The sequence below is a fragment of the Carya illinoinensis genome, chromosome 7, assembly GCF_018687715.1.
Source record: "Carya illinoinensis cultivar Pawnee chromosome 7, C.illinoinensisPawnee_v1, whole genome shotgun sequence".
Taxonomy (NCBI): domain Eukaryota; kingdom Viridiplantae; phylum Streptophyta; class Magnoliopsida; order Fagales; family Juglandaceae; genus Carya; species Carya illinoinensis.
The window spans coordinates 43,110,892-43,134,283 of NC_056758.1; the positions used below are offsets into that span (position 1 = coordinate 43,110,892).

Sequence of the window (23,392 nt, forward strand, 5' to 3'; positions counted from 1 at the left end):
TTTTCATGCCTTCCAGCTGACGTTCCAAAACTTCTCCATTACCTCCCATTCTTGACCTCTTTCAGTATATTATTATATATTAATGCTTCTTATAATCAATTGTTCTAGTTACCTCCACCCTAATGGAAGCTGGTCGGTGTTGCTTGGCTTATTTTTGAAAAGAGGAATGATGTATTTTGGGTGACGTTAATCAAGCCTTGTTATAAAAGGTAATAACCAATTACCTCATGGTTCTTTTAAACACTTGCATGGTTCCTCTGAACGATGGGTGGCTATTTGGATACGGCCACCCATTGTTTCCGTGAGAAAATGGAATGCTGTTGCCGGTAATAAAAAGAAAGGAAAAACAATCATTCTTCGATACTATAGCCAACTGCACTTAACTTTGGTGGCGGGACGAAGGCAAAGTGGTTCCTCACGTGGAAAGAACAAGTGGATCAGACACCTTTATTTGTACCAGTGGGGGATCATCATATCATGCACACTGCCCCCCCGTAACTCTAATGTAGCTTCCCTTTCCCCTCAATTTGGTTAGTAGTTCCTACTTTTAGTTTGGTCCCACCCTCCAATATCTACTACTCGACAACTAACTATATCTTTATTTTTCCACTATGTTTTCATAACACTACCTGTTTTTAGTTTCGTATTACAAGATCTTTTTATCCCGTACCCTTTTATGGAACCCGAAATATAGCAAGTACCTCGTGGTCACAGTAAATATAGCCATGATGAATATCATCCACGTGTAAATAATAAATAATATTCCATGTATAATAACTAAATTTTTAGTCTAACATTGTACAAGATAATGTATCTAAATAAATATTGGTCATGCTGTTCATCTATTGGGGGGATAGTTGGAGGGGGAGTGAACAATAGGAGAATAATAATTTGAATGTTACACAATCATTGTATTATTATTATCATGACGAAGAATTCACATTATCCATTAAGCTTTTAATTTCTTTTAAAAAATGGGACAATCCAAAGTTAATATAAAATGACACGTTTATAAAATAAAATAAAAGTGAAATAATAATGTACTATATAACATTATCAAAATTAAAATTAAATTTGTAATATATTGAAAAAGTAGGTATATCATTCGAAAATAAAGTCAAGATTCGATAAAAGAAATCTTCCCCCAAACAATAGAAGATATTAAAAATAAAATGATTAATTGCAAAATCAATTTTTAAATTTTATGTTTGCTTAATTTGAGTTCTCAGTTTTATCTTGTTTCAAGTTTCTTGAAATCAAAATATCAATTTCAAAAAAGTTAAAAGATTGAGATATTAAATTGTAAAAATACAAAAATTTAAAGTATTAATTTTTACAATTAGCCTAAAATCAAATAAAAATGTTACCGCAATCCAAACACAATCTTTAGACGTCCTTTACATTATTAGGTTCGCCTCAGTTCACTTTAAAAAGCATGTAAACTAGTTAGAGGTATTTTTATATTTTTTTTAAATAACTAGATTGGGAAATAAATAAATTTTTTTCTGTACCATTCCTACCCCACCCAACCACTTGTACACGTGTCTTTCTTTCATTCGAAGCTTCCCTCGACCCCGCACCAATCCACCCTGGCGTAACCTCTTTCCTTTCCTTGTGACGCTAGTCTCTAGAGCCCCGAACTACAACTCCTATACTCTCCTCTTTTATAAGCAAAGAACAATCCCAGCTGTATACACGATCAACGGTCCCAGATCAATCTTTACTTTATTCCTCAATATCAACGGCCCATACTTTATCAGTCCACTGCACGCGTTCTGAGAGTGCCGATGTCAGTGTCCGGTCAGTCCCGCCTCGAAATACAACACCATCTATCGGATGCTCCCATCACTCTCCCTATCTAAAGCCTCTGACCTCCCTGCAGCGCACACTCGCTCTCTCTTACTGGAAGTCTAGGGTTTCTTTCATGCTTGGCTTCTTTCTAATCTCCTTTTTCTATTATTAATATAGCCGTTGGAAGGGCATTTCTTCAGTTGATCGGTGAGTCCGTTCGTTTTGAGAGTTTTTGTGGTTTTAATGGAGGAGGGAGTATGTTTCTGAGAACCTAGACAGATGGAGAACTCGTGGCAGATCAAATGTGGTTCGACATTTCCGTCATCATCGACGCCGTCCATGGCTCCGTCATCGATGGATCATCGGGATCAGGTAATGCTTACGGTGCCGTTTTGCTTTTCTTTGTTGTGTGTTGCAGCCATTGACGATCGCTTGCATGTGCTTTATGTGATATTTGAGAGTTGGTGCTTATGTATTGTTTGCTATTGATAATGTGCTGCTGGAAAAAATTCACGTCGAGGGTTAATAGTTGAGGGCAAAAATTCATAAATTCCATCTAAAGCTTTATGATCTGGCCGCTTTCGGTTTTTATCATCTGCAGTGCAGTTTTCAGAATTGATGTTTCGGCATTCTAATAGAGAGAATGTAAATCCATGACATTCACGCTCTGAAATGGAGTGCTAAATAATTTAATTCTGATTCCAGGTAGCCAAATGCTGCATTAAATTCTCTGTGGCGAAAGAGTATAATAGAATGGATCCTTAAGGAAGCCTTATAATTTAATTCTGATTCCAAGTAGCGAAATGCTGCATTAAATTCTCTGTGGCGACAGAGTATATATAGAATAGATCCTTAAGGAAGCCTATATTTCCCTAAGGATTCCAGGGAATCCATGTCTGGCCGAGGGAGAATGTCAATTCTCGAAATTCAATGCACTGAAATGGAGTTTGAAATCAATTTCAATTCGATTCCAATTCCAAATAGCCATATGCAGCTTAAAACCTTTTCTGTGGAGAAAATCTTCATCATCTTAAATCGTGCATATTTGTACTGCCTTGGTTTTATCATGAATATGTATGGACTTAAAACATTTGAATTGGCACCATTCTATATGTGACTTTTTAATATATTTTGCTAGTGAGGCCCATTTTTAGTGATTTCATGAAGTTGAGAGACGATATAAATGTGAGAGATGGGAAATTCCTTGAACGCAAGTTTGGAATCTATCATTATTTGAAGCAAACTTGGATAAGGAAGATTAGAATACTAGGGGGCATACTCTGACCTTATGTTTCGTTTTGTGTTTTATTTTGTGCCTATGGTGCTAGTTCTTCCTTTGAGGATATCACTTCATGTGATTTTTATGGTGGATACATGTATGCTTTTCTGTTTAGTAGTTATTAATAGCCATCATTATTTATTCATAAAAAAAAAAGTTATTAATAGCCATCATCGTTGCAGAAATTCTAATTCTTTCATTTATTTTAACCATTAAATATTGATTCAGATGAATACAGGCTACTATTCTTATCCACATGCTGAACCAGATTTAAGATCAATGGTGCTTGGAAGGATGGAAGATTCTGTCTTTTCCAACAGTTTGAGTTTTAGTATCCATAAGACTGGTCGTGCAGACCTGGGAAATTCGTTTCTGGCTCTCCTATCTGGGCCACCATCACTGTTGCAGTGTGATTTTCAGGAATTTTCACACCCAAAATCATCTAGTTCCTCTGGTAAACTTCCTTCCAATGTTAGTAGTTTCTCTATGAATGCTGTTGGAAGTGATATTCCCCTGATATCCAATAGGCTGCTATCAGAAAATCTAAGCAACCAAAACCTGAGAAATGGAGCAGATTTTGGTCCTGTCTTTTCATCTAGGGCAGTGGTGAATTCCAATGGTAGCAATTCTGTTTTGCACGATCTTCAGGGATTGGACTTGACCAAGGCCGTTGTCAGTCACATAATTCCTTGTAATGAGAAAGTAAAAGATCCTTCTTTGAATGGGGAATGTCATGTTACAAACCCTGCAGATACTTGGAAGCTCAGCAGTGGGAATGTTCAGAGTTCACAAAATGTGCCTTTAGAAGTCAACTCTTCTAGTTCTAAGCAGCCATCTGCTTTCATGAGTGGATGCCCTCGTGTATTTTGCTTGGATAAAAGTGAGTGTATATTGATTCCTGTGGTAAGTTAATTGATTTTCCATGTTTTTGTAGTACATCCTGATATCTTAATATGATTATATTTTTGAGAAGGTGGACATCTACTTCTCAGCAATACAGGACTTCTTGGTATTGTTTGCACGTGCCACTATTTTCACATGTCAGTCTCCAAATTTTGTGAGGTAACTTTGGCTTTACCCTCCCTATTATGAACACATCTGCGCCCATTTGATATGAAATCTTCCTTAGATAAAGGTTTATTTCTGTTGTTCTGCAGCATTCAGGATTATGTGATGTTAATGCTGGGGATGTTGTTCACATGGACAGTGGAGAAACCATTGCTCAGTGGCGTAAGTTCTACTTTCAGAAATCCAGGGTACGATGTGTTAAACACTTAGTAGTTGCTTCTTTCCATATACAAACATGTGTGTGCATGAGGGCTATATGTACATGTTCAAAGACTCGTGTTTGGGTGTGCATCTGTTTTGTTTGTGTCACAAGCCAAACAAATAAATCTGAATTTTGTACATGACCATCTTTTTAATACAGGCCTAACCCGATATTAACAGAAACAAAATGAAAATGTAAACAAACACTTTAGATCTTGGTATTAGGATGTCTGAACTTCTCTCTCCAAATGGCTAGAAAATAATAATTATAGGCTATGAGACAATGCGTCTACACGAATCTCCAATATATGACTTCTCTACAAATTCGAATAAATAAGAGATCCTAAATACAATAAATTCTGAACAGCTTCAACATGGGCCTAACACCTTCAAAAAAAAAAAAAAAAAAAAAAACTTAAAAGATAAATTAATTCACAAATTGAGCACCACCATACCATAACAGAAAGTAAGACTGGTCTAATCCAAAATGAAAGGGTGCTGGCAAGCTTCTCATCAAACTCAACTAAGGCTTCCATTGCTCTCAAGGATAACCTTCCCTTTGGAAACATAATTAAGGCCGAGCTTTGTAAGTGCATGTGACAGGTGAATTCTTAAGTGCATGTTTGGGAATGGTGCGTTAATGGTGATTTTGCTCGTAGAGCTTTATAAAAAAGCTCTACTGTTAAAAAGGTATTTACTGTTTGGTAACCATATGCCTGAAGTACTTTTAAAGTTCTTTAAGAGACAGAAAATGACAAAAAAAGGGCAGTTGAATGATTTTTTAGATTGTAATCTCTATGTCTTGGTATGGGGGTTGAGAAAAGGTGAGTTTGAGAGGGAACCCATCCGAACATAGAATATTCAGAGGCATAATTGTCAGTTTTGTTATTTCATTAAAATCGGTAACACACCCTGTACAAGTTCATAAACCATCGTTCTGGAAAGCATCAATTTATAGCTTTTCCAAAAGTAGTTTATTGGCGTTTCTAAGATATTGAAAGTACGTTTAAATTTTACCAAACACCTATTCTTTCTTTTAAAAGTGCTTAAAAGTAACTTTTCATCTCTTAAATGCAAAACCAAACAGGCACTTAGCCTATATATGCACGTAAACAATCATCCGTGGTAAATTCCGTCTCATGCCAAACAAACATGAACACAGCTCTAAAAATAACGTTTACGATGAAGAGCCATTTGTCAGAAACATTTGCTGGCACAAATTTCAACAAGATGGCTAAGCAAATCCTGTGCTTTCCAAAAGAGAGCCTTGCCTCATTAGATGGGCTGGTGTTGTGGATGAATACACAACTACACTAATCCAAGTGATAATTTGCTTGAACTAGATAGTCTTCAATAGTTTGTTTATGTATATATAAATAGTAGGTTCATGTATACTTCCTGAGTACTTGGGCTTTGCCTTCTCTTGTGAATAAAACTTCTTGATTACCTATAAAAAAACTAAATGGTAGGTTATAGTTTTTAACCACTCACGTTTCCTTAACTTTGGAATTGAGTGTTGTATTCTTATTTGCATGTGTTTGAAGCAACGAGAACACTGGATGGTGATGTTTTTATAATGCTTTAGATTAGGGTTCCGGAAGATCAGAGTGAGTGGGACTGGCCTGAAGGATTATCAGTGACTGGAGGCTTTGTCAAATCTAGTGTGACCCTGCCCAACTTGTGCAAGAGCTCTGATTTGTCTCACTGGTTTGGTTCATCTGGAGGTTTAGTAAGGTCTGGACAGCCTTTAGACCATGTTCTCTTTCCAAAGAACCATCCAGAGCAGAATTTGCTTATTGATGCCCTGCAAAATAAAAGACGGGGGAATATTTCAGATGTTGACAACTTTCTTCTGAAGAGTTCTATTGGGTCTTCATGCGGCAATTTAGATGCTGTAGTGGACAACCAGATAATGGAGTGCCCTGTATCTAGGGGTTCGACAGTCCAAAAATTTGTCAGTAGTGGACTGGATAATGGCCGTATGTCCATCTCTGCTTGCATTGATTCTGTCTTGAAGAATGGAACTTCATCCATCTCCTCTACTTTGCAGAATGTAAGAGAACTCGGTAAAGATTCTGATGTTAGCAGAAATATAAATGTGAAAGATAATGTGATTGTGGGCAGGGACGCTGCTTCTTCAAACATCGAGTTGAGGCTTGGGCAGCCATACCAGCCAAGTCGGACTTCAGGGAACTCAATTCTACCAGTTATAGGACCTCAGAAGTTTGACAAACTTCTTGATCCACCAAATGTGTGCTTCCGTCGGCAGATGATTCATAATGGTTTGTTGGAAAACTATTTTTACTTAGCTCATCATCTATGGTATACATGCTTTTTTCTTATTCCACCAATTTTATCCATTTTGGCTGCAACCATATAATGGTTACCTCTGGAATTTTTGTTGCAGCTGCCAACAACACGGAGGATTATAGGCAATATCGTCTCTGCGCTGCTGACCAATTTAGTTATAGCACAGAAAAGGAACCAAGCCAGTTGAATCTTGGTAACCATGCAATTGGAAGCATCAGTGCTATGAATGTGAGACTAGAGAAGTCAAAAATCAATGCTGCCAATAGTTCTGTGGTTTTGCCGTTTTCAGACTTTACTACTGCAACAGAGGGTGCACACTCTAAAGCTAATGTTGATATGGTAAATGGTGATGGGCATATGATGACCAGGGCACTGCATCATGAATCTCATGCTTCTGAGTGTGACCAATTCACTTTCTGTTGGAATGGTGGTAATGGTTTAGAGAGACAATTGAATATTTCTCAGTTAGACTCCCTGAGGCTTATGGACAAGGGTAAGGGGGTGGGACGTGTTTCTGATGTCCCTTGCATTTCAAAAGATACATTATTTGGAAATCTTAAACCGGTGGAAAATTCAGTTTTAGGTGGAAGCAGTGAGCCTTGTTTCTCAGCTGTGAATAATAAAAGCTGTTATTCACATCTGCCATTTAGTGTAGTGCCGGATGCATCTGATTCCAGGAACTTATCTGGCTATGTTGAGAAGGTTCCTTGTCTTGGAAGTAGTGGACAAGGTGATCATGCTGTTCTTAGATCAAATTTTCCATTGCAAGGAATCTCAATGGGCCTTCCTTCGGCAAGTTCTGCATCTACTTTGGATAAGAATCCGGCTTTCGTGAGACAAGAGGGCTTTGGTGCAAGCCCTTATTTACTTGATGACAATTTGAGATTGCTTGCATTGAGGCAAATCGTGGAGCTATCCAAGCAACAGCATGCATTGACTTCCGTGATTAACCAAGAGCCAGGTAAATACGGGAGCTCTTCTCATATACATCATCCGCTGGTTGATGCTTCAATTTCTCTAGAGCGAAGGCATGGACCTAATCTTACCAGTAAACGGGATGTTTCAGAAGCCTCCATGAATTTTCTCCAATCTGCTGCTGCTCTGAGGGGTGATGATAAGAAAAATGTTGCTTCCGTCACAGGCAAGTGTATATCTTGAGTTCTTAATGTAAGAAATTTGGTGAAGCAAGAGTCCTAACATTCCTGTTGTTGTAAGGGGTTATCATTATTTAGTCTTTATGTAGGTCCCTATGACTATTTATTTTTTAACATTTACTCCAGGAAATTTGTTACATCCAGAAGGAACAGATTTGCTGTATCAACTTTCTGATGATCCTATTCAAAATGAGAGGCCCTCACTGAGGTTAGGTTGAAACATTGTTAAGTCAAATAAAAAGTAAATCTTTTATTTGGCCTCACATATATCCTGTATGTAGGTCACAATGTCATGCTTTTTCGTCCTCTTCTCGTATAAATCCCGATATTTTTGTTACATTTTCTTGCATATAATGTAGCCTGGATGTGCAAGTTTGTTCTGCTTTCAGAAGTGGTTTGGATGGGAATATTCTGCACACGTTTTTCATTTTTAGCCATAGCAGTCTTAACATGTTGGTGCTATGTTCTTACTTGATTTGTGCCTATCACTACCCATATGCTTCAATTAGTATATATCACTACAGGGGCACACGATTTGTGGCCAAGGGAAGAAATTGGAAATTAATGAATGCATTAGGATAGAACCTCTTTTACCTACCCCCAAAAAAAAAAATGAAGGCATTAGAATAGAACCTAGTGACCTAGGAGTGAGAAGGCTTGGCTTGCAGGTTGTGAATGGGGAAAATGCATTGGCAACACCAATTTAAGTAGTTGAATATATACTTGAGTTGATTTGATTTGTTAAGAATAAGTTATTGATATTGTTGTGATATCTTGCAATGTAAAAATGATTCATGGAAAAAATGGAAGTACAGTGGTTAATAGTTTATGAGTGAAAGCAGTGAAGCATAAGACATTCTAATAGTGACAATGATGAGCTATTTTTTTTCATAGGTTACAATGATAAGCAATTTTGAACTGGCATGTGTTAAAATGAAATGTGGCAAGCTATTCCTAGGTGACATGCCAATCAGAACTCCAGTGTGTTTGTTTTATTCTGGATAGTTTTATTGCTATTATCCGAAGGTTAAGGAATGAAGCCACTCATCTTCTCAGTGAACTTCTGGATTAAATTGTGCTCAAACGTTGTTTGAGATTATTTGTTTATTTTGGGTTCCGCTCTTATGCTTCTCTATATGACATGGTTTCAAAGCAACTATATGTATTTGTATTAAATTCTGCTATGCATTAAAAGATTTGTTGAGAGAGAGAGAGAGAGGGTGGGGGTGCGTTTGGGAACACATGTACTCAAGTATTCTTAGATATTCTCAGATATTTCCCTTCCAAATGTAACTCAAACACAAAACACTTTTCAATTTCAAATATTCAATTTTTTCATCTAATTATTACAACTTTCCTAAACTCTTAAACAAAACACAAAAAACAATACAACTTTTTCAAATTTTAAAACAAAAATAATATTCAAACAATATTTTACTTTATAATATTTTTATTCAACTTGTTCTCTCTCATTTCCTAAAACCCAATAGAACATCTTAATTCAAACTATTTCACTATTCACAAATATTTTGAGCTATTCTAAATTCCAAATGGTCCCTAAATCTTTATGAATTGATCAATTACTTGCTGGTGGCTAGAACTTACCATGTGATACTTGTGTTTATACGATTCTCTTCTTATATGTTTGTGTGAAGTCTGTTCTCACTAACCTTTTGATCTGGCATTAAATGTTTCAGACTTGGCAGAGGTGATAAAAACATGAGCAGATCAAGTGAGCATGAAAGTTTCTGTCAGGGAGTCCCATACACGTGCTATCAGGGCAAGTGCAACTGTGAGGCCCCGAAAAGTTATTCAAGAAATTTTGAGTCAAAAGTTGGAAGTTCTCCCAGTGCTTTCAAGGAGCAGATGGGAACTGGCAGTGGTGAGGCCTCAATGATCTTCAATTCCAAATATGTCAATAATCAGGTTTTGCTAAAGGATTTGACCACTTCATTAGATCAAAATGACAAGCTAAGTAGGCAACTTCATAAGAACATGGTCTGTCATGCTTTTCAGTGGAGAGATGTACCAAGGAAGGTGAAAGGGGTTTGTGATGCAACAGTTGTAGACCAGTCAGCTAATGTGTTGGATCAAATAGAACATGATGGAAGTCAACTTGGTGATGCTTCTGCTAAATGCTTTAATAAAGTGATGCAAATAGTTGACTACTTGAAAGATCAAGAAAAGTCAAATGTTTCTTCAGGAGATTCTGCTCCTGCTGTTACTCACGCATCAATTGAGGTTAATAATATAGACTTCTCTACTGTTGATGCTTGGGATACTGGATATGGAAGCAATCATATAGTTGATGAAGGATCAGGCATCGATAGATGCTGGTCATCAGATGATGCGCTCGGAAGTGAAAGAAGTGCTGAGTTCCTTGGCTCTACTTTTAAGGCTAACTCAAGAAAAGAAGGATCTTCCCACATTATAAATAATCAACCGTCTCGTAGTCTTCTTGATGAGCTTAAGATCATAGATTCCTTGACATGGAAGAAAGGAAGAAATCAAATCCACAGTGGGCTTGCTATTCATGGAAAAAGCACTCCTAAAAAATCCAAGACTGGTTTGCAAATGGGGAAGAGAAAGAGAGCAATAAAATTGAAGATGCTGAGTGAATCATGTTCCCCTGCAGGACCTTCTGTACTACCTGATGATAATCCCAAATATAATATCACTGAGCTGCCCACCTGCTCGTCCAAAAATATGCAAATGCTTATCCCTTCTGGCCAGGGGACTTCTCATGCTTCCAGGGCTTGTTTTATTCGACCTAGCTCCAAACATAGTCTCTCTTGTAAAAGAGGAGCATGGGAGGATGATTATCAGACAGAATTATTTGGTGATACTGACTTTTGTAAGAAACCTGAAGTTTCGGGAAGAAAGAAGTTGAGAACGGATTTAACTTCTGATGCTTTCAGGCAATTTTGTATGCAAGAACCGATTCATGAAGTGGCTGAAAAAACTGAGAAGCACAAGTCAGTAGGTTGTACTGGGACTTCTTCTAGTCGACAAGTAAATGTGAGTTCTAGGAATGCGAGACCAGTAGTAATTGGAAAATATGGTGAAATATCTAGCAGAAAAGATGTTTCAAAGCCAGCAAAACTTGTTTCTCTCAGCAGGATTCTCAAAACTGCAAGAAGATGTGCACTCCCTAAAAATTGCAAGCCTCAACTGACCTCCATGAGGGAGTTGAAAAAGACTGCCTCTACTCAAATTGATTTATGCTATACAAAATTCATTGATTTGAAGGATGAGGGACGCAATGGTAGCCATGACGTTACCATATGTGATGAATTGAAATGGGGCACTTATATTAAAGAAACAGATGAGGCATGGTTTAGTGGAGATGAGAAATCTGCTAAAAAGTTGCCAAACTTGGAGAAAGTGAGAGATGATGTTGGGCAGAAAGATCATAGCATTCTAGGCAGTAATGTTCCTGCTCATTCGAATCTGAAGTGCAAGGAAATTCGCAAGCGCAGCATTTATGAGTTGACAGTCGAAGGTAAACATAGAACTGCTAGTTTTGTTTAATCTTTTTTGGTAATCTAATCACCAAATCCTTCCCAACCCTATAGAATCTGTTTGTAGTTTATTATTTTGGCCTATATCTGTCTGAAACTTATTCATCTTCGTACTTGTAACTTTTAAACTAGAAAGAAAATATCATATGTTTTGTTGTAGTGCTTCATGGAATAGTGGACTACTTGCTGTACCTTTCTCTGTTTTTTCACTTATTCCCTTAACAATGAAAAAATGTATTAATGATTTTTTTTTCCTTTAATTTTATTGATTTCTTCTCATAAAGTCAAAGAAATATCTCTATATCTCAGTAATATTAATTTCTCTCTTCGTACACAAATTCTCTCTCTCGCGGTGGTTGTAGATGGCAATTTCAAGAGAGTTAGTGGTAGGGTTCAAGTTGATTGTGCTTGTTAAGGAGGGAGCTAATTTGCGTGTTTCAAGAGTAGGGCTGGAAGGAGAGGCATGAGGTGTTGGTGATTCGTAACACAACATTGTGGTTTGTGAACGTGTTGGAGGAGTGCCTGAGAGGGGGGGGGGGGGGAAATAAGATGTATTCGGTGATTATGGAGGGCTCCTGTAGTTTTGTTGCTCAAATAGACGTGGGCGTTATTTGTCGATCGCTGAATACGGTCAGGCGGGAAGAACTCGTTTGCTTTGTTTTCTTGAAGGTGAAGATGGATGGGGATGGAGAAAGCTGGAGGAACTTGTTTTGGAGATGGCCTAGTCCAGGGGAAATGGGTTTGGAATTGCCGTAGGAGCTCAGGTTGGCAGAGTGGAAAGGGTGGCAAACTCCTTTGCTTGGTCCTTCAAGGAGGTTCTCACGGCAGGACTAAGATATGTGCAAAGGAGGGCTGACAGAGGTGCAAGCCATGTCGTATGGGAGAAGCGTTAAGCCCCACACCATGTATGGAGTGTGAAGGATGGCAGGCTGGTGGGTTAGGAGGCATGGGTGTCTAGTAGGTGTCTGCTGGAGCTACAGGGTCAATTGAGGAAACTACAGAAAGAAATGGATGAAGTACGAAGGTACGCCCGGTTGATAAAGGAAAGAAGATGGAGATGGGAGGAAGTTAGGGGAAGACGTGAAACAGGTGCGTTTTCAAACGATGGTGATGGGCCTTTTTGGAGTAACCAGGATGGGCCCAAGCCTTAGCCTAGTACGCTTATGCACTCTGGAGGGCTGATTAACTCAGTCGAGGATAGGACCCACCCCAAGTTAATTTTTGATGGAAACAAGGCCTCCTAGAGTGGAAGGCTTGGAGATGGGCTGGGGCTTTCTCAGCCCAGGTCCGTTTCAAAGGAGAACAACCCGTTTCCATACGACTCGTTTCTCTACAATGCCTCTGTGGAGTGTGGAGCTAGAGCCACTATCGCGCTTGCCGTTGTTGGAGAAGGTAACGGTGACTCCACAAACTTCGCCGACAGTGGTAGTGGAAATCGTTGATGAGGTCCCGGTGGCTTCGAGTGAATAGGTCATGCTTCTGAAGCAAGCGTCGGGCCCTATGTTGAGTCGGGAAGGTTGTTCTCCGATGCAGGGAGGACAGATGGCGCCGATAAGCCTAGAAGCTATGTGTTTGGGTCCGATGAAAGCTTTTTCAAATCCATATCTCAATCTTGAGGTGGTGGACGAAGAGGGGGAGGGCTCTGAGGATCTAATGCACTCGATGGATGATGATATTGAGGATCTGGGTTTCCCTGATGTCTGTGGACAGCTGGTTGGATGATATTTCATCAGAAGGAGAATCTCTTGGATTTCAGATCATTAGGGTGGAGGAACCTGTCCCGTTGAATTTTTGCTTACCAGTTCAACCAAATGTTTTAGATTGAGTTTTTCATAAGGTGAGAGATTTAAATTTGTGGGGATTGAGTGTGATGGCTATGAGGAGCAATTCATGGCTCTGTTCACAGCAATTGAAGCGGGACATAAACAAAGAAACTAAAGGTGAATCAAAAAAGCATCGGGAACTCAAAAGATTGAATTGGTTGATGAATATGGATAGCAGTGCTAGCAGGGGTAGGGTGAAAGGGAAGGGGCTGGTTGTTCCTCAATGAAGCCTAAGATTGTGTCGTGGAATGTTCGTGGGCTTAACGAGATTAATAAGAGTCTATGGATTAGGAACTTGTTACGGGAGTGGAAGGCGGATATTGTATGCTTGCAAGAGACAAAACTGAAAATGATTGATAGGAAAATTGTTTGGAGTTTATGGACTGGAAGTCATGTGGATTGGTCATTTTTTGCCTTTAACGAGGCGTCGGGAGGGGTTGTGGTGAGGTGGGATAGGCGGGTGGTGGAGAAGGTGGAGGATTTTATTGGACAATACATGGTAGCATGCTCGTTTAGGTGTCTCCGATAACTTTTTATGGGCTTTTGCAGGTGTTTATGGTCACAATTTAGACATAGATAGAAAATTGTTGTGGAAAGTATTAGCTGGGGTCCATTACAGGTGGGGACTCCCTTGGTGTATAGGGGGAGACTTTAATGTTGTAAGATTCCCAAGTGAAGTTTCGGGTAGTAGAAGACTGAAACCAGCTATGGAGGTGTATCTTTGACTTGAACTTGATGGATCTGCCACTTGACGGGGTACTACTACTTAGTCTAATAATGAGTCTTGGCCTAGACTCGATTGTTTCTTAATTTCACCAGAATGGGAAAGCCATTTCCAGGATGTATGGCAAAAGCGTATGCCCCAACATTGGCCTATTTTGCTTGTAGGAGTTCATAATGGTCTTCGGCCATTTAAATTTGAGAATGTGGTTAAAATCGGAAGGGTTTGTGGAGAGGGTCAAACAATTGTGGTCTTCCTATCAGTTCCAAGGTACTCCCAGTTTCATTTTTGCAGGTAAATTGAAAGCTCTAAAAAGAGACCTAAAAGTGTGGAACTTGGAGTCTTTTGGCAATGTAGGGGAAAACAGGAAATTAAAGTTGCTGGAACTTCAGGAGATCAAGATGGTCATATGCCTTTTCCATGTCTAGACCAAACATGCAGCAAGAGGATGTTTTGTGGTGGACTCTAGTAGGCAAATGTACTTTTTCCTTTTGTTCTTTCTTTAAGGCCCTCACTCAAGAGCCCAATTGTCAGTGTCCTTGGAGAAAGATCTGGAGACACAAGGCACCCCCCAAAGTTTCTTTCTTTGTATGGACTGCTTCCCTGGGAAAGATACTTACCATAGACAACTTGAGGAAAAGGAGGATCACTATTTCAGACTGATGTTGCATGTGCAGAAGAGGGGGAGAGTTGGTAGATCATCTCTTTTTGCATTGTGATACAGCAAGGGCTCTCTGGAATGAGGTATTCGCACAACTGGATATGGCTTGGGTTATGCCAAAAAATGTGGAGGCGGCTTTGACTAGCTGGTCAAACATAAGAGGCAGGCAACCAATTAAAACTATTTGGAAGATGATCCCTCTATGCATTATGTGGTGCGTGTGGTAGGAGCGCAATGAGCAGACTTTCGAAGACCAGGAAAGATCGTTGGAGGAGCTTAAACTTTTATCTTTTAGAACTCTTTGTAGTTGGGCTATTGCTGTGGATTTTAATGGCATGGCCCTTCATGATTTTCTTGCCTCTAATGTGCCTACCTAATTAGGGCATTAGAGTTGTAATATTGGCTTTGCCATCCTTTGATCAATATAATTTGTTTATTTATAAAAAAAAAAAAAAAAAAAAAGATATCTCTATTATTCTTTTTGAAATATCTACAAATTTCTAGGCTTGAAAATGTCTTTTTATGATTTTCTTTGGATATGGTCATGACAACCCCTCTGAAAACAAGGTATTCTGCAGTCGTGTGATTGTTTGGGTGCCTACATTAGCAGCGTGTGTTGCTATCACCTGTTATAGTGAATGCCTTGCTATGGTTGCTGTTTAGCCTGTATCTTGGTGGGTGAACAGTTGATTCTCCTTTTTACTAGCGAAAAATAGTTTCATTGTCAATATATATGCGCGTGACATGTCAACATTTTTATATTGATATTCCTCTATGTTTGGGCCTCTTGTGTCAGGCTATATTTGTTTACTTCATTGGTATTTGTATCATCAGGACAGAAATCTACTACCAAAACTTTTCCACTTAAGAAGGTTCCAAAGTGCACACCAGAAATGAAGGTGCAAAAGATTTCAAAGAACACTGAAGAAAGTAGTCGTGTATTACACAGAATTTATTCTAGCAAGTAAGTTGAAAAATTGATCCTTGTGCAATCTGATAAAATTGCAATGCATATACTTGCAGAGGATCAGAAATTAGAATCTTACACTGATTTTGATCGAAGATACAAATCATACTTGGGGATAGTATATTTGCATCGGGATGGTATATTTGCAATTTTATCAAAATTGATTTAGTCCTGATGTGTTCTGGTACAGATCTATGCAAGAGCACAGGTGCCTGCCCATTTCATATTCAGATGCATTCTGCTGTGTTTGTGGAAGCTCAAACCAAGATGATATCAATTGCTTATTAGAGTGTAGTCAGTGTTTAATTAGAGTATGTTGCCATTCAGATCAGCTAAATTCAAGTTCTCCTGTTTCTTTTGCTAATGATCAATGATACTGATTTGTCATGATAAGCAGGTGCATCAGGCTTGCTATGGTATTTCCAAAGTACCTAAAGGCCGTTGGTATTGCAGGCCATGCAGGACAAGTTCAAAAGATATTGTAAGGAACCTGAATATTAATTAATATGATCTTGTTCATGTAACTCGTCTTTCTTTTTTCTTAAAAAAAAATGTTTAATGTTTGTTAGTTGTTGTAATAACTTACATGGTGAATGCCTTGCTACTGTTGCACTTAGGCCATTGCCTCGATGTTAATCTTGAGAGATTTGGGATTCGAGTTATTTGGTCAAGGAACTATGTAGATGAGTTCTTTTTCTCAAAAAAAAAAAGACTATGTAGATGAGTTCTGGAAACATTGTAGATGTTAAGTTCAACTATATATGCCTTAGTTCTGGAAACATTTTTCTTGAATTTAGTACTATTATATCTGTTCAGTGGATAAGGTCATGAGGGTTGATTGTAACTTCCCATTTTATGCTAGTTATCCAACTTTTGGGACATTAGTGGCGTGGGCTTGTTTATCTCAACGATGACATTCATAAGTTCATGTGTAATGAGAACTTGGCTAGTGAAAATGACTTATATAGTTCAATAGTAGCTTTAAAGGGGCTTAAACCTGTTGTTTGTCTTTGTTTTCCATACTTCTTTCTGTTCTCAATTGCCATGCTAGTCAATTATGAGAACTTGGCTAGTTAAATTTACTTGTCAATCTAGTGACCCAAGATCAGGATATCTAGGAGCAAATTTGTCTTCCAGATGTTAGTTTTGCAACGAGTGTATATGAAATTAATAAACTATCTGGTTTGTATGTTTAGTTTTGCATATTATTGACGCCGTCTTAAGATAGCCAACTAACTAGTAAGGTGCAGTTGCTATGCTCTTTATATATATATATATGTATATAGATATATCTTGTACTTCTCTAATGCCTTTCTGTTTTTGGTTTATCATGATGTAGGTTTGTGTGCTCTGTGGTTATGGAGGTGGGGCCATGACTCAAGCACTGCGAAGTCGCATGATTGTGAAGGGCATTTTGAAAGCTTGGAACATCGGAACAGTTTGCAGACATAGGAGAATTTATTCTACTGAATCTTTACAAAATGAATCTAATGCATTACATTCCTCTGGTTCTGAGCATGAAAGGAATTTCTATCCCGTTTTACAGCCTGTAAATATCAAGTCATCAGCTATAGATGTGAGGAAAATGGAAATAAAAAAACAGTTGGATGTTCGACAGGACTCCCTTTGTTGTGTTAGTAATTTAAAGGTACATAACAGCATTACAGCGGGAGTACTTGATTCGACCGTTAAGCAATGGGTTCATATGGTTTGTGGGCTTTGGACTCCTGGAACACGGTGCCCAAATGTTGACACCATGACTGCTTTTGATGTATCTGGCGCTTCACGTCCTAAAGCTAATGTGGTAAGCAATTAGGAGCACTGTAGGCCAGAGTAAAGCTTATGCCAGTCAATACTCAAGAAGTTCACTTTGATTTGGAGATAGTGATAAGATAACTGTGCAGTTTATTGGGTAACGTGTGCATGAAATTATCCTTAGCTCTAATTTTGTGCGTGGTTCTCTGCATCTCATCATACATGGTTGCTTACCATTTTTATGCAAAACCGTGTTACTTTTATGCAGTATCTTGACTCTATCCATCGGAATAATCAAATAGGTGCAGGAAAAAATAGCATAGGCCTATATACAAAAATCGTGAGATTTTTCCTTACTCTCTTGCCAAACTGAGTTCCCCCAAAAAAAGGGCCAAACTGAGTTATTAGAAGGCTTGACATTTTCATCACTCTTCAAGTGCTCATAACCCAATGTGATTTACTTATGGCCTTGAAATTGTCCAAGGAATTATGAACTTAACAGAGTTAACACCTCATAGATTGTGTAGCATACGGTAATGTAGAACAAGTGTATCGTTCAACTTATTGGACTGCATGTTCGATTAGATTCTCCTTAAATAAATATTGGGTTTCTTCTGTGGAGGAGTATGATAGGCTGGTGCACATCGAGTTTGGATGGGATATCACTCATTTTCACATTCAATGTTGTGATGATTTACATATCCAATTCCTTATCATCACTTATATAAGAGATCCTTAATCTATCAAACAACTTACATGCTTTTATAGGTATACAGAAGCCTACCATCTTATTTAATCTATCATAGTTTGTCTATTTATCTAACAAGTAATTCAATATGTGACTGGAGGAAAATTAGTCTAATAAATGATAATGTCATGCAAATGGAGGCTTCTGTTTTTATTTTATTTTTGCTATGGTATGCATGCATTTAATTGTTCTTTGAGTGCTTGTAAAGAGATATAGAATTCTATACTCAATGTGATACTTGTTTATGCTTCTGAGTACCATAATCTATGCTGCAATATCCTTACTCTTTGTTACATGGTAAGAATGTTTTTATAAGCTCTGCGTGTTTGTTATCTGTTTTTCTAGGTTTGCTCTATGTGCAATCGACCAGGTGGCTCATGTATACAATGCAGGGTTGTGAATTGCTGTATTCAATTTCATCCGTGGTGTGCTCATCAAAAGGTTCCCACTTAACAGTTTAAGATTACATCCATCTAGCGTTTAAGGTCTTTCTTTCCATGAGCATTACTGTGAAGCTTTTTCTTTGTTGATTATATGCCCACTTCTTCATATCCTTTGCAGAAGCATCTTTAATTGGACATTTGTAATAAGTAAATTGCACTGGTGAGGTGAACCAAACTGTGCATATAGCTCTAAAAAACCAACCTTCAACAGATAAACTGAAAGCCAATCTCTTCTCAAAATGGTTAGAAGTTCCCATACTTTTTCTGCACACTAGTTACCTCATTTCTATGGAACAAAGTATGTGGTATGGTATGAAACCTGATATAGTGCTCATGATCCAGATGGAATCGTGAACCTTTTGATCTTATTGTTGATTAGATTGACGTATTGATCTTGCATGTTTTTGCATTGTTAAGGGAATTTCGTAGATAACCCTAAGGGGTTGGCCCAAGTGGTGAAGGCCTTGGTCTTGGGGTCTCACTCCCTTCAAGGTCCAAGGTTCAACACCTCATGGGTGCAAACAATCCTTTGGGGCCACACCCCGTAGTGAAAAGCCAGCGATTTAACCAGCTCCGTGTAGAGAAATTTTCGAGGGTGCGGCGCACGGGACCGGGGTTTACTCTACAGAGGTGGGTCCAAAGGATCCTGCCTTGGAGAGGTTCCCAGACATAAAACGAAAAAAAAAAAAGAAAAAAGAGGGGAATTTTGTAGATAGTGCATTGTGCTTAAATGGTTTTGTAAAATTGATTGTGTCAACATCTCTGCATGATTTAGCATCTGGGCTACTTTCTAAGAATAGTTGATTCAGCTTACTGTAATTGGTCTGAATTTTGATTGACACTTGAATTTATGTGCCTGATTTAGTGATTTCCCGTTTGTAGTATAATTTTTTCTTGCCCTGTTTTATGTTGCCCAACATATTCCTTTGGATATTATTAACCGCACCCGATTATGCTAAACTTTTGTAGTCTACGTAGTTCGTCAACATTCCACAATTGACAATCCACCGATTTGTTCAGGATGGATGTTTTAATCAATTCCTTGATAATATAACAGATGTATGAGGTTGACACTTGTAGTTGTAGGGCACTGCTTTTCTTTAAATAAAATGGTTCCTTTCAATTTTTTTTTTTTTTTTTTACTTAGTTGGCATCAGGACATTGTGGAATTGAGTTGTCTTAATTTTTTTCGCACGAAGTGGCTCAACAGTTTTAACTGTTCATTTTGTTATACCATGTGAATATATTTGCACTATTTGTCTAATTTAGGAATGGTAGCCTTCTTACAGTCCAAGTGACTGAATTTTGTGCTCTTTGAGGAACAGCTCGCCTAGTCTACATTTTGTGCTCATCAATATAAGGTTTTTGTTTACTGATGAAAAAAAATGTTTCATGGCGATTTTCCTGATTTATCAATTTTAATTACAATTTTCACTTTATCGAATGTCATTGCTTCTCTTTGAATCCTGATCACTTACATGAAAATTATGCAGGGTCTTTTGCAGAGTGAGGTTGAAGGAGCCGATAATGAAAATGTTGGTTTTTATGGAAGATGTGTGCTTCATGCTGCGTGTCCCATAACTGAGTCCAGCTGTGATGTTATTAATGGGGAAATTGGTGGTCATGGAGAAAATGAGTTAACCTGTGCCAGGACAGAGGTATTCAGTTAATTTATTAGGGTTTTCTTTTGGAAGGTAGAGCCTTCCTTGAGGATTTTTTTTTTTAATTTTTTGGTGGGGGGGTTGTTATCCTAAGACATTTTAATTATTTTCTACTGCTGTAGGGCTACAAGGGCCGAAAACATGATGACCCCCTGTGTGATCTCTATGGTAAATCAAAAGGCAAGGGTGGATGCCTTGTTCCTCAGGAGCAGTTAAATGCTTGGATTCACATTAACACGCAGAAGTCCACACATGGCCTTCCAAAGCTGCCAAATTCAGATATTGAGTACGACTGCCGGGTACATTCAAGTTGCTTATCTACTATATAATGTTGGCATATGCAATTAGTTTAATTAGTTTTATAAAATATAGAGTTGGTATTTGCCCTTTCCATATTGTTTATTTCTACGTATCTTTTGGCAGATATACTAATTGAAATTTGCAATGATTGTATTGTGAAGAATCCATGTTACAATTTTGTCACTATTGCTTTCCCTATTTTTTTGCAGAAGGAATATGCTAGATACAAACTGGCAAAAGGTTGGAAACGCTTGGTTGTGTACAAGTCTGGCATACATGCCCTTGGTCTTTACACATCGCGATTCATTTCCCGCAGTGAAATGGTTTGATCTTTTTGCCCATCAAGATGTATAACTGTAAAATCGCAATGGTTTGAACCATGATATCTTCTTATCCTTTGTAGGTTGTTGAGTATGTTGGTGAGATCGTGGGTCTGCGTGTGGCTGATAAAAGAGAAACTGAATATCAGTCCGGGAGAAAACTTCAGTACAAGAGCGCTTGCTACTTCTTCCGGATAGATAAAGAGCACATCATTGATGCTACCCGCAAAGGGGGAATTGCCCGTTTCGTAAATCACTCGTGCCTGGTAATTGTCTCACTTCTAGAGTTTAAGGTGGATTTGCTTAAGAATTGAGCAGTATACGGTATCCATTGTGATACCTTTTGGAGGAATTAGATCGAACTCTAAGACCTAGAGTGGGAGAGAGACACATAAAGTGGACTCCACAACATCTATTGAGCATTTAGTGTTGCCCGAGCAATTCATTTGGGCAGCTGTAAATGTTGTGGGGTCTACTTCATGTGTGTGTGTGTCTCTCTCCCACTCTAGGCCCTAGAGTTCTTGACCGAACTCTAGGAAATCGATATTAGGGGTGGCAATATATGATACAATCTGTAAACTCGACATGAATACAACATGAACACTACATGAAATTAGCGGATTTGGGTCAAAACTAGTTGACCCAATAAGACAATTAATAAACGAGTCAATTGCGGTCAGCATGTCAAACTGTAATAAACCCGCATTAACAAATAAATTATATTTTCAAATTCTATGAAATGTTTAGTTTTATATGCCTTTATCGTTGTTGGGATGTAATATTAGTACTTGAATACAAATCTCAAACTATTAAATTTTTTTGTTAATACGATAATTTTATTTTATGAAAATATTAATTTTCTTATATATTTTTTGTTTGGATATTGATCATAAAACATCTTAACGTGAACCCAGTTGTAATTATAAATGATTTATATAATTATCCTTGTATTATATATGGAATTATATTAATTGGGTTAAAAAAGTAAATATACAGGTTGACTCAACCTATTTATATGAAACAGGTTGAAATATGTTAAATAGTCCATATCCAGGTTAACCCAATAAAAATTAATTATTAAACGGGTTATACGGGTCGTATCATGTCACCAGTTATTTATATGGGTTGTGTTAGGGTTATAGGGTCTAACCCGTTTAATTAAGTGTGATGTGTTCAAGTTGACCATTTTCTGACTATAGGGTCTACTTGTGAATATTTAGTCATAGACTAGTCTTGGCTGGTTAGTTAGGCCCACTTTCAACAGAAATGAAATAAGACAAACTCAAGGAGAAACCTTATGTTAGGCATTCCTATTACACAATCTTCTGATAAAGAAACTATTACACAATCTTAAATTGGAAAATTTGAGGTGGTTGGCGTAGAAAGAACTAGAATTTAAAATACGAATTTACGAATTGTCAGATAATTTATTTTCCCTGGGTTGTTTTCTAACCATTCTGTGTTTTGACCCAATTTTCTCCCATGATTTTCAATTTATGTGACCAGCCAAATTGCGTCGCCAAAGTGATTTCAGTTAGGAATGAAAAGAAGGTAAATTGGACTACATTTTTTATTGTTCATAATGTACTAGTCCGCTCATATAGTTAGGATATCTTGGTTGACATGACAATATACCATGGAAACAAAGAGATTTATTTTTTTGGTTTATAATTGAGCACATTTCAAGCACCAAGGCCTGTTAATATTATTTTGAGGTTAATTTTATCTTGGAAAAAAATGGTTTTCATTTTTGTATACTTCCCATGTACTCGGCTATGCCTAATTACATGTCTCAATAAAATTATTGTTGTAAAAGAAAAATCTTGGATCTGAAGTAGTAAAATTGTCCAAATTTTGAGTTCTCCATCTGATTTGAATTACAAGTTTGCAAAATGACCGACCGTTTTACACAAACTTGTATTAAAAGTTGTAAAAAAAAATTTGTGTTTCCTTACTCAAAATAAAAATGGGTGCCCCAGTCCCCGGGAAATGCTTTACGATACCAATTTTTATTTCTCCAAAAATGAATCTAGTGTTTAGTATGTTCTGAAGCCTTTGGGAATGCTGGAACTGGATTATTAAAATGGTTTGTTGGTTTGCAGGTTGTCTTTTTTGCAGAAAGGGACATATTTCCTGGAGAAGAGATTACATATGACTACCATTTTAACCATGAGGATGAAGGTAAGAAAATTCCTTGCTTTTGTAGTTCAAAAAACTGCAGGCGCTACTTGAACTGAGATGATATTATCCCAATCCCTTGTATATAAAAAAATGTCCATTCTTTGAAAAACCATTTTTGTGGGTGGTCATAATTTTGGGCTCTACTGGCAAGTAAAAGGATTCGGGCATAACCCCGAGATTTTTTACTGTGGCCAGTAAGCATGCACCCGTACGAGCAGAGAGTATCCAAATCTTGAAGGACTGGTGGTAGATGACCCAGTAAGTTTCTTTCTCGTTTCATTTGTGTTCGCACCCATGCAAATAACACGCGGAAGTGCATTTCTTCGCTGTTATTGTATTGAGGTCCTCTGTTTCACACTTCACCCCTAGAAAATGTGTATGCGTGAACCATTATTCACAGAAACCATTTTAGAGATCACCAAATGGCAAAAGATGCAGAAAGATGCACGTGCAAAACATGTCCGAGTTTATGCAGTGCAAGGTCCTGC

At 37.9% G+C, this 23,392-nt stretch overlaps 1 protein-coding gene across 9 annotated transcripts; it reads left to right on the plus strand.

Annotated features, from left to right (window-relative positions):
- The first annotated feature begins 1,691 nt into the window (after positions 1–1,691).
- LOC122316660 lies at positions 1,692–23,176 on the plus strand. 9 transcript variants are annotated; one of them, XM_043133352.1, is made up of 20 exons: positions 1,693–2,163; positions 3,299–3,950; positions 4,044–4,132; positions 4,228–4,326; positions 5,925–6,621; positions 6,747–7,790; positions 7,930–8,011; positions 9,501–11,305; positions 15,364–15,493; positions 15,687–15,807; positions 15,894–15,977; positions 16,836–17,300; positions 18,345–18,440; positions 19,936–20,100; positions 20,226–20,402; positions 20,613–20,726; positions 20,807–20,989; positions 22,230–22,274; positions 22,826–22,904; positions 23,100–23,176. In XM_043133352.1, exons 1-20 carry the CDS (start codon positions 2,071–2,073, stop codon positions 23,138–23,140), a joined length of 6,261 nt encoding a protein of 2,086 aa, XP_042989286.1. In that variant the 5' UTR covers positions 1,693–2,070; the 3' UTR covers positions 23,141–23,176. The 9 variants fall into 9 exon arrangements, 7 of the variants coding, with proteins under 7 accessions (XP_042989289.1, XP_042989286.1, XP_042989291.1 ...); XM_043133357.1 differs by having other exon boundaries at positions 6,747–7,610; positions 7,716–7,790; positions 22,826–23,176; XM_043133356.1 differs by having other exon boundaries at positions 1,694–2,163; positions 3,299–3,524; positions 3,609–3,950; positions 22,826–23,176.
- Positions 23,177–23,392: the final 216 nt, after the last annotated feature.

What these genes read in the sequence shown, in the direction of transcription:
- LOC122316660 (XM_043133350.1), top strand. Translation starts at nt 2,071, where the DNA reads ATGGAGAACTCGTGGCAGATCAAATGTGGTTCGACATTTCCGTCATCA. An exon ending in AATGAGAGGCCCTCACTGAG is followed by an intron (nt 8,012 to 9,500) that starts GTTAGGTTGAAA and finishes TAAATGTTTCAG; the next exon opens with ACTTGGCAGAGGTGATAAAA. An exon ending in ATATTGAGTACGACTGCCGG is followed by an intron (nt 20,403 to 20,612) that starts GTACATTCAAGT and finishes ATTTTTTTGCAG; the next exon opens with AAGGAATATGCTAGATACAA.